Raw genomic sequence first — 11,429 nt, 5'->3', positions numbered from 1 at the left:
TACCTATCTGGAATAGTCTCTGGGGCTGATCCCTTCCCCCAAAAGTGTCCACACTGACAAACCTCTTAATTAAGATTACTAAGATTAGAAGCTGCCTTCTACCACTTCAGATTATTGGTCCATCCAATTCAATATTGTCTGTGTGGCTGGCAGGCACAGGGAATATTGGCATCTATTGTTAAGTTTCTCTATGATATACAGACCAGAAAAGTCTAATGGTTCTGAAATAATCACAGAAAGGTTTTCTCTTCTTTTATAAGGAAATAAATTTCTGACTGAGCATATACTTCAAAGTTCCCTCTTCCAGAAATGGAAGTCTCTTCCTGTGTGATGATATTACACTGAGTTCCGGGATTTCTAGTAGAAAAACAAAACAGATTCCTTATGCTTCATAGCAAACTACTGTACATCACTTAGAGAAGTTGTACAGGTGTGCAGTGGCTATATGTCTGGTCAGTTACTGGCTTTATTATTGAAGTTATCCTTTTAATTGTTATGTACAAGAGCTATCATTACATAATAAAGAGAACAATGAACTCTGCTTATGAAAGGAACTAGGTTATACTTTTAGAAAGTCCGGTTTTTTACTCGTGTTTATTTCAGATTTGACATACAAGCTGAAGAACTGACATCTTCCTCTTTTCTTTCCATCCCCACCCCCTTCTTCACCCTTCTTCATTCTATTTTATGTTTCTTGGTATCTTGTGCTACATACACGTGTGTGTGTACAATGCTTAGTAAATGTTAAAAAATTCATAATGAATTATTTTTGCTGAGAGTTTGGAATGGATTGAAAGAGGTAATCCCATTGTACGCAGCCACAGATCAGCAGAGGTATCCCAACATTTTTTCAAATTGATATATTTTGAAATTTTAGTTGAGAATACAATATTCTCACAAATTCTTCTGAATGAGATAACAAGAATCTTTTAAGATTCCATGGCTGTATAGTACTTCAAATATAATGTACAGGGTGGGGGTGGGTGGGCTGTGCCATAATTTAAGATGGTGGTAACATCTGGCACCTGAAGCGATTGTTACCATTACATTAAGCTACTGCTTACTGAATAAGCAATAACTTGATAGTTTGGTACATCATGCCAAGCTGTGTGAATCCACAATGGCTGGATTCACTCTTGGTACTCTGAATGCAGAGAAATTAGTGTTTGTATGTTTATTTGTTTGTAAAATGTATTGGCCAGCTAGCTTATCTCATTCAACAAGGCTTAGTTTTCTATGTTACTAACATGATCCTAAAGAATGACAATGCTGGTTATAATTCTAACTGAGGTAGAAAACGAAGTCATTGTTTAGATTCACACATTAAAAGCAAAATATTGTAACCCATGTTTTGTTTTAATAAACCAGAACTGGCTAGATTCTGAGCCAAAAACAAACAATGAAATTATGGCTATGCATGATGTCTGCATGAATGCAGACATCATCTCATTTCAACTAAACCATACAATTGCTACAGGGGCTAAAATTGTGTTTGGAATTTGGATAAGTCAAAGAGTGAGGTGTCCAAATGCTGACAAGAAGTGGCACTTTGGAGAGGAGGCAAGGTCTACACAAAACACTTCCACTTGAAGGCATAACAGTCTTCAAATGAACTCTCCCCTGTCAACAGGCTCATTTACATCACATTGAGTTTGGACCACGTCAGCTTTTCATGACATCACCAATGTCATGTCGTGTCTAAAATTGCCTGAGGCAAATGAATTTTTAGTATCCAAGAACAAGACAAGTGGAAACTGATTTGCGGTTCAATGAATATTTGCTTGAATACGCATCTTGTAGACATCCTTTTGCTGGGAGTGACAATTCACACCCAATGCCATACTTGCATCTGCAAATGAATGTAAACGCTTAGATCCGGCAAGCCCAAGAAAACTGAATATACCAGCCACCCCCAACTTGGCAATTTCAGATATGTCAGGACTCCAGAACTTCCAGCCTGCATCATTTCAAGATCATGAAACTGACAAAGGCTGGAATACCCAAAAGACATCTGAACCTACACAGAGAATTGTTATGCATTTTCTTTCCCCACTCCCTACTACAGCTTAAAAAGTGCAACACTGCTAATGGCTGAAAGCCAAGCTATGTGATATTTACTCTAATACCTTTATAAATAAAGAAAGATTGCCAACGTCTCTTACATATGAGGATATTTGTTCTCCATATGCTCTGTGATTGTTGGAATACACCTAAAAATAATATGTTCTGGAAATACTTAAAAAGTCCCCCCCCCTCCCCTGTAAATATGTCCTTCATTGTTCAGTGCATTGCTTCTGTTGCCTAAAGTTCTTCCCCCTTTGTCCCATTCCTGAAGACTAAATTGAGGCTCCTATGTCATTGGCCTTCACAGTGATGCTTCTGAATGCCTGGTTAAGGAAAATAAAAATGCTGCTTCAGTTTTTTTCCAGGCACCAAACATCATTCAAGTAGAAGGGAATGTGAGATCAAAGATACTGTTGCAAAACCAACAGCTGAAAGGTTTATCAATTCTTTGCCACAGAGTCCCTGATAAGTACAATACCACAGGATCCTCTTTGGCAAGGGTCTCTAGCTGCATAATGGAAATGACTCCCTCACAAACTGCCGGCACATGGGGCACTGTTGGAAATACTTCACGCACTCATCGCATAGGCAGGTGTGTCGGCAAGGAAGGAGCACCCAATTGACGGCTCGGTTTTGGCAGACGATGCAGTCCTTGCTGCTCTCCTCCAGCACTTCTGACTGCGTTTCCACCAGGCCAGCCTTTTCAAGCAGGACGTGGTCTTCAGTCCTTTCATTGGAGAAAGAGCCACTTAGAGAGGATGCATTGTTGCTGGCAGACATGAACAGTTGCTGGTGGAGGGAAAATGGGAAAAATTAGAAGAAAGAAAACAGCATTTACAAATATCTCCTTCCTCCCTCTAAACCCTTAGGTTAGGACATGTTAGGAACCCTCAACTTTATGGACTGTCAGATATATGCTGAATTTTAGAACATTTTGTGGCCACTCCTGCAAAATGGCTCCTAGGGGAAGCCTTGCCCCTTGCCAAATTAAATGCATTGGCAGGTAAGTGGTTAAAAAAGGGCAGTTTAACAGAATATTCCCTGACATTCAGTTACGTTTGTCCCCTTTCTGAGAAAAGGATATATTTCTATACAAAACACAAGACTTACTTTTATTTTCTAATAAACCAAATGGGGTCTATTTTAGACATAGAGTCATTTCTTGGAAATAACATTATGCTGACATGTGTTTCTTCTCAAAATCTAAACATTCGGGTTAGGCTGGAAGCTTAGCAAACACCAAGGAAGATGTCTGTGGATTCACTAGGTATCCATATGTCACTTTAGGATAGTGTTTAAGCAAGTTTTAGATGTGTGGAAGTTCCAGAGTTGAAATTTGCTGATGTTGAGGAATACTACTTTAGGAACAAAATGTGTATGATTTCAATTTTGGGCCAAAGTCTGGATACCTGAGGCTCCCTATGGCCCCTCTTCTATAAATAGAATTTAGGGAGCAAATACTACAATGGCAGTTTCATGATCAGCCTCAGAGAAGGGAGAGGAGAATGAAAAGTAATGCAATGAAAAAGACATCACATATTGCATTGGCACTGTTGCATAACAGTGGAAAACTAGGAATTGGAAAATAGCGAAAATTAGAAAGTTAATAGAAAATGAACAGAACAGTGCCCCTTTTCACCATGTTGTCAGAAACGTGAGAAAAAGTGCATTGATTCCTGGTATTCAGATAAACGTGTAAAGAAAATCAAAAGAGAGACTTCCCTAACCGTGGCTTAACTTTACTTTCTAATTCCATTGAAAGAGGAGCCTCGAGGAGAAAAAACAGATAAAAATTTTACTATCAAGTACACTGACTGAGATCTACAAGACTGTGATAATATAAACATGATTAGTTTTTAGAGCGCAGTAATAGGGATAGGAGGAAAAATGCAATACGGCATATTTGGTTTTGGCTTATTTTGATCTGGTATTTCAACAATAATGATGTAAGCCATAGTTTAACATAATCTAATGTATGAAATGAGCCAGAATGTTTGTCAACAAACCTAATGAAGAATGCACAGGGGAAATTTAGAGAGGCAGACTGGAAAAACTTGCTCCAGGGAATCCAGACAATTATAGCCTTCAATTACGAAAGATTATAGATTTGCTGATGTATAAAAAAGCTTTGCTCTTACTTAACGCATCACTACACAAGACTTCTGCACCAATTAAAAATCAGTTCTAGATGTGTGTAATCAAAGAAGACTGGCTGGTTTAAAGAACAGTCTTTTTTTCTGGTTTTATGGCCATTTGTTCAAAATCCCTGGATCTCTCTTTTTCTCTCTCTCTCTGCAATATGGTGGTTCCAATGGGGGCTTATGAAGGGTCTATTTATCTGTGGGAATCCTTGTCTCACTCTGCTTCTGAATTCCGGGATTTCAACTCTTTTTTTTTTTTTGTCTTTTTGAAGACAATCTTTTTTTTGTCTTTGACAAAAATAAAATAAAATAAAATCCTGATCTAGAAAATGAATCTGAAAGCTTACCTTTAGATCATGAAATTGACCTTGGGCCAAAAGGAGATACTGATATAGTATCCGGCAGGAAAGCCTGTAACTGGCATCTGGAATATGTATTATCGATATCATTGAAATCTTTAACAAAGACGGAAAGATTTATTTCGGCACACTGTCCGTTTCAGTTCAAGCAAACACCAACCAGACCACAACATAGCTAAAAATGTTAACAGGTGATATCAATTGTTAACTCATTTTAAGTTGAGTCTCCAACAGTTTTGCTTAGTTTCATAGACTTTACATATTAAAAATGCACCTGTTAATCTTGAGTCATCTTCAAACCCACACATGTATTTTGAAGCCTGTGCTATACACACAAAATTATTACTATGTTTATTCTATCTTTCCAATCATTTAATTTCAGAGCTGTGAATCAAACACCTACTTTGACTATGATACTTGCCTATTAATACCCTGTGATTTAACTGATTTATGGGGTCATGTTAATTACTGTTTTTATATAAATGCTTCCATTAGCTGTGAAGTTATTTTGAATTCAGATTGGCTATACCTTAACAAAAAGGCAATCACTGTGTAACCTTTATTTCAATTACCGTATTTATTATGAAAATAATACATTTAGTTTTCAAACAAGATTCTAGTGAACTACTGCTCCCACTGATAGTGATTTCTGTCATGTGATATTTTAAGATCACCTAAGAAAATTAGTTTGGCTTCAGTAGTTGATTATGCAAGTTAAAAACTTGCCAAAATATTAAGATTTGCCTATAAGCAGTAAGAATAGTGAGGGTTTTTTTTTTAATTTTTATATCTGAAACAGATATAATTTATAAATCTATGAGATATGATGAGCTCAAGAATTAAGTTTGGAATTATTTCTAAAGTTCTGTTTCAGCCATACTAATATTGGGGAATTATGGGAGTTGAAATTCTAACACATTTGGAAAGTAGCAAGTTACAGAAATCTAGTCGGTAGCTCCCAAATTCCTTTTTTATATAGAGCATTACTATTAAAAATGATGACCACATAGACCATAAGTCAGCAAAAAATACATTTTTAAAAAATGACAAAAATTTCATTAAGTCTACTCAAATTCTTACTACTGACCACAACAATAATCATCTATACCATTTCCAAGGACCATCAGTGGTTCCTGGATATAAAGGCTGAGAACTTTATAATTTTCAATACCTGCACTTCTTTCAGTTTCAGGAGTTACCGGCAGTTACAGTTTTAAACATGAAGAAATTTATATTAAAACTGAAAGTTCTCTAACAGAAATGTAAAAGCTCAAACATCTTAGTCAATTCTATTCAATGGTAATTTTTAAATACATGTATAGGACAATACAAATTCCTCCCTGTTTAAAAAAAGTGGAGATTACGTACAATGTCATATATTTCTCTGTTGTCTTCATCAGCAAGGGTTAACAGTACCACTAGTGGGTACCGAGATCTAGGCACTAGACCAAAATCATTAGTGTCTGCCTCTTCTGGTAACAGGCTATGCTTTTCCTCTTCTTCTGTCTTCTTTATACTTTGTTGTGTCAAGGAACAGTCTTTGTTGTCACAAATAAAGACTATTATGCTAATTATGCTATCAAATCTACAGAGGAAGTTCAAACTACATAATAACCACTATTCTACAATCTTGACTGTTTTCACCCAAGACAAAAGAATAATTTACCTGTTAATCATTCAGGAGCACAGAAATTAGGATTGAACTTTTGAATGGTTGTTTTCAGTTTTAAAAGCATTACTAGCTCCTACAAACAACACCCAGCATTGCATAAGTAACTTTCATTTCAAATAAAAGGATTTCCATTTCATCATTAATCTTTCAAATTATTCTGAAATATTTACCTGCCCAGGATGTACATATAATTTATTCTAACAACTTGTCTAGCGGTAGACATATTGGAGTTAAGCACAATTTGAAAATGATTTGGAAGACGAATGTTTGAAGCTACATAAGCACAATACCGGTCTGTTGTTTGTAAAAGCAGACACTTCCATGTGAGCCTTAAAAAACATGGTCATAGGTAGCCCTTGCTTACTGACTGTCCTGTTTTGTGAACATTTGAAATTACAGTGGCACTGTAAAAATAATTGTCTTCACATTTATGATTGTCACAGCATTCCTGCTATCATGTGATCATTATTTACACACTTCAAAGCTGGCTTCCTACAGATAGAATCAGTTGAGAAGCCGGCAGTAAAATTGCAAGTTGCAGTCACATGAAATCTCACTTAACAACCACAGATAATTTGTTTAATGACTGCAGGGAAATGAGGCAGTAATCACATGATGACTCATTTAGCAATGGAGTTGCAGGACCCAATTGTGATAATTGAGGATATATACCTGTATTTTAATGAGCTGAAGTAATTTAATGGGACTATCACGATAATTGTGTCATTTTTCAAGCTTGCATATAAGTCAGAAAACAAAGCAAAGCAAAGCAATGCAAAACAAAGCTATGATCATCTGAATTCCAATGTAATTCTTCCAAACTGTTTTCCAAGCATGCCCAGTCTTACAAGTACTACTGGATTTCACTCTGCGAGGGCAGAAATAAACTAATCACTAAGAAGGCAGCATGTGCTACATAACTTCTCTGGATTAGTATAATTTAAAAAAAAAATGCAGAAATTTTGCCTCAAAATAAATGAAGTTAACTTTTAAAATACATGCAATGTTTGACGTTTAATTTAAGCATAATTAAAATCAAAATCGGCACAAAGACATTGACGACTGGTCAAGGGCATGGGATGTTGCCACTCCCCTTATTTTTCTATTTTTTTCTTTGCAACCATAATGAAGCCTTGCTTACTAGTACATGTTACATTTACAAGGAGAAATTTCCACTGTATACTTGGCCAAAATTGAAAATACACAAGCTTCACTAAAGGATACCAATACTGTTGACAATAGAGATACTCATGACACATTGCATCCTCAAAAGACTGGGGAGTTTTTATTCGAAAGCTGTAGGCATGTTTCTGCAGAGCGTCATGGACCTTTTGCACGCTGCAGCCCCAATAGCATGAAAGGAGACAGTCTTCCAGGCAGTTAGACACCAGGGTAATGCCATCTTGAGGAAAATGAAAACAATGGTACAAATGTATAACAAAGAATTGTGCTACTCAAAGCTAAACAATGGAAATAAAGTATTATCTTTATACCATGCTACTATATAATGAATCTAATATTCGCCTAATCTGTCTTTCAAACTTCCATGCTCAACAGATTTTCCTCAAACAGTGAAAACCTAAAATTCCGAAACTGACCCATTATCTTTTTGAGGCCATGTAAGGTTATAAATATATTCAGATTAAAACTGTCAGTTCCAAATTGTGCTATTAATATGATGACCTAATTGTCATGTAAAGTTAACCAATGAAGCAGCTGCATACTTTCTGGTGATTCTCTGTAATGAGCTTATAGTGCTTCAGCTCCCACATCCACAAGGACAGAGAACCGTTATCCACAGATAAAGAATGTTTTCTTTCCCCCACAAACAGTGGCTCTTATTTCAGTTAAGTTTATAGTGCAAATCAAAACCTATAAGGGACAGAATTTTCCTTAAAAATACCTTTTCTATTTCCTTTTGCATGCTTATTGCATAAGGAGGGATAATAACAGAAGTGATGCACTTCATCCATTTCTGGTAAATAGAAATAGAAATGGAGGGAACAAGAGAAAACAGAAAATGTCAACAAATATTATATACAATATACTGACTTGAAGCTGAAGCGGTTTCTGGGTTTTTGATTTCTAAACTGAATGGATTTTTCACTTGCCGCATCTGTTTCTGAGACACTTTCACAATTGATTCAGTTTCTTCTGAATTCCTCAGAATCACAGGAACATCCCATCCAAACCTAAGAAGCACAAAGTGTTTGTAGTGGTAGAATTAAGAGTCCTGAAAAAACAGAGCATAACCCATTCTTCAGGGCAACTGAAAGCATAATGAAATAAAAGATTTGTATTAATGTCCAGGTCTGACTATTAAAGGAATAGTAATGTCTTCAAAGAAGATAACCTCCAAATTATGTTGCATTTCCTTTAAATTACCTTCTGTCAATTACATTTTCCTTACAACTTTTTTTTTTACACGGAAACCACTGTTATTTGCCTCCTCCCATTAAAAATATACAAGCAGAGCCATTTTTCAACTCCACCTAAGCATCACTCCTATCAAAGCCATTTCCCATCCCTATATGGTTTCTACAAAGCCCCATGCATTCCACGGTATCCAGACTTTAAATCTCTTGGATCTCTCCGATTATCTTGCTCAATTCCTCTCCATTTAAATGGCCTCTCTCATGAGATTCCTAATACTGTTTTCCTTTACAAGCATTTAAAGAGTGCCCATGCTTTCAACAGCATGGGCTGCATTAAATCCCACAGCAATCATTCCCAACCCAGATGTGCTGGACTTATTATATATAATATACTTATTATATATAAGTATATAATATACTTTTATATTAAAATTATATAGAATTATATCCTTAGAATTCTTGAGGAACGTATCTTTTCTTTTATGTACACTGAGAGCGTATGCACCAAGACAAATTCCTTGTGTGTCCAATCACACTTGGCCAATAAAATTCTATGGTTATGGTTATGGTTATGGTTATGGTTATATTAAAATTATTAAAAGTACACTTCATCCTACCAACACACATCCTATGGAAAATCTGACAGTGGGAATTCCTTGTCCATCGCAAGCGGAGGGTACCCGTTAAGAGGACAATCGCTTTTCTGCATACTTTCTGCATAAGGACCCAGATTGTTGGGGTCAACATGCTGACTCTGTAAACCGCTTAGAGCATTGTGAAGCGGTATATAAGTCTAAGTGCTATTGCTATACTCCACAGTGCAGAGATCTTCAAACTTGGCTGCTTTAAGACTTGTGGACTTCAACTCCCAGAATTCTCCAGCCAGCATAGCTGGCTGGAGAATTGTGGGAGTTGAAGTCCACAAGTCTTAAAGGGGCCAAGTATGAAGACCTCTCTGCTCCACACTCTTCCCCCCCACTCCCCCCGCGCATCAAGACTCTCAGCCAATCTTCGCGGTTCGACTCCAGAAACCGCCGTCGCAAACCATTAACCACCCACTGCCTCCCCGCGATTTACCAGCCCATGATGAGGCCGCTGGTCACCAAGAAGCAGACGAAAACCAAGGCGATGTAGAAGAGCGGGGAGTACTCGTACAGCGTCACCAACAACGCAGCAGCCATCGGGTAACGAAGAGGAGAAAGGAGCGATGATGCTCCCGCTCCAAACCCCCACCGTCCTTTTGTTGTCATCTAAGAGCGCATGCGCAAATTAAGCGCATGCCCGCCAAGAAATCGGGAAGCTGCATCTCCCGACCCGCCACTTCCTCCTCCTCTTGTTGTTATTATTATTATTATTGCAGATCGGGTTGGTGAGATCCTTTTGCAATCGTACTTTACCGGTTCTCTTCGTGGTACTGCAATTAATGCAGATGGCCTGCCGTATATTATATCACCCTTTCAACTCAGCGCTACTGTATACTATTATTAACACACTATTAGAATATACCATTTAAACGTTGTTTTGGTAGTATGCAGCCATACCCACACAGTTTTTTTTTTAAATGTCAGGACATACAGGACTCGATGTCACTCTATTAGATTGAAGCACACCACCCTATAAAAACCATCACTCAAAACTATGGGCAACCTCCAGTTGTTGAATTCCAACTAAAGAAGGCTAATGGTGAGAGATGATGGGAATTGCAGCTTCTGGATGTCCAAACCGTGTGGTGATCTTGAGACAAATATAAAAACATATTACTACTTCACTAGTAAAGGGTTTCATGCACGTTTAATTATTTTAAATGGATCCTTCCTCAAGTGGATTAAAATAAATAAGAATTAAAACAAGCATACATGTATAATCCCAGTTGTTTTTCTCTGCTAATGCTATTGCTATTTGTATTTTCGAACATTTGTATACATTTTGCAAATATTTGTCATAACTTGTATACTTATGTATTAAAATTATTAACAAAAACACACTTCATTTGCATCCCATTCATTCAATTTTGTGTTTTTTGCCAACAAAAAAATTCAATACACATTTACTGGACTTGAGCTCAGCTCTACATGACTTGCATCCAAGTAGATATCTAAAACCAGGACCCTTAATCTTAGGGTTTAAACCACTTTTTCAAAAGAGTGGTCGATCTAGGTTTCTATGCAGCCTGCATAACCTCTGACAAGATGATTAGTCATTAGCAGACAGATGCTCTGTGTCCAGTTTTTCTTGCATCCCAAAGCTTTCATTCCAGTCAAAAGTGCCCAGAGACTGTTGAGACAATTGGGATAGTATCAGAGTAGTAGTTTTCAGCTGTGATCACTTTAAGATGTGTGGACTTCAACTCCCAGAATTCCCCAGCCATTACATTGACTGGGGGATTCTGGGAATTGAAGTTCACACCAGCTGGGGAATTCTTGAAGCCCACACATCTTGAGAGTAACAAATTGATTATAATATAAAACCCAGTTGGGTATCCACCAGGATTATAATGCAAACCAGGCTAATAGGGATACAGTGCTGGCTGGGAGTGGCAGAAGATGTGGTCTAGTTCAGGGGTCTCCAACCTTGGCAACTTTAAGCCTTGGCAGACTTCAAGTCCCAAAATCCCCCAGCCAGCTGGCTGGGGGATTCTGGGACTTGAAGTCTGCCAAGGCTTTTGCCAAGATTGGAGACACCTGGTTTAGTTCACCATGAAAACACCAGATTGGAGAAGGTTGGAACAAGCCTTTGTGAGAGGAGTCTCAATCTCACAAAGTGGTTAAGTCTTCAACAGCATACACCAAAGACGATTTCCTTGTTGTAACATGACTAC

General features: G+C 37.4%; 1 protein-coding gene across 1 annotated transcript; it reads right to left on the bottom strand.

The window, feature by feature from the left end:
* Positions 1–575: 575 nt before the first annotated feature.
* CGRRF1 (cell growth regulator with ring finger domain 1) lies at positions 576–9,881 on the bottom strand. The gene is made up of 6 exons (XM_034433411.2): positions 9,689–9,881; positions 8,289–8,428; positions 7,461–7,638; positions 5,933–6,080; positions 4,553–4,660; positions 576–2,853 (listed from the first exon to the last, which is right to left on the bottom strand). Exons 1-6 carry the CDS (start codon positions 9,859–9,861, stop codon positions 2,569–2,571), a joined length of 1,032 nt encoding a protein of 343 aa, XP_034289302.2. The 5' UTR covers positions 9,862–9,881; the 3' UTR covers positions 576–2,568.
* Positions 9,882–11,429: the final 1,548 nt, after the last annotated feature.

The sequence above is a fragment of the Pantherophis guttatus genome, chromosome 1 (assembly GCF_059756535.1).
Source record: "Pantherophis guttatus breed Tessera chromosome 1, ASM5975653v1, whole genome shotgun sequence".
NCBI lineage: Eukaryota > Metazoa > Chordata > Lepidosauria > Squamata > Colubridae > Pantherophis > Pantherophis guttatus.
The sequence above is the reverse complement of the archived record's forward strand: the minus strand, read 5'-3'. Positions and strand labels throughout refer to the sequence as shown.

Bases quoted from the DNA above. Each gene is read 5' to 3' on its own strand.
- CGRRF1 (XM_034433411.2), bottom strand. From the start codon at position 9,861: ATGACAACAAAAGGACGGTGGGGGTTTGGAGCGGGAGCATCATCGCTC. The intron at 8,429-9,688 runs GTAAATCGCGGG...TGTGCTTCTTAG, and splicing joins AGCGGCCTCATCATGGGCTG to GTTTGGATGGGATGTTCCTG. The intron at 6,081-7,460 runs GTATCCTTTAGT...GACACAACAAAG, and splicing joins CTCTATTGTCAACAGTATTG to TATAAAGAAGACAGAAGAAG.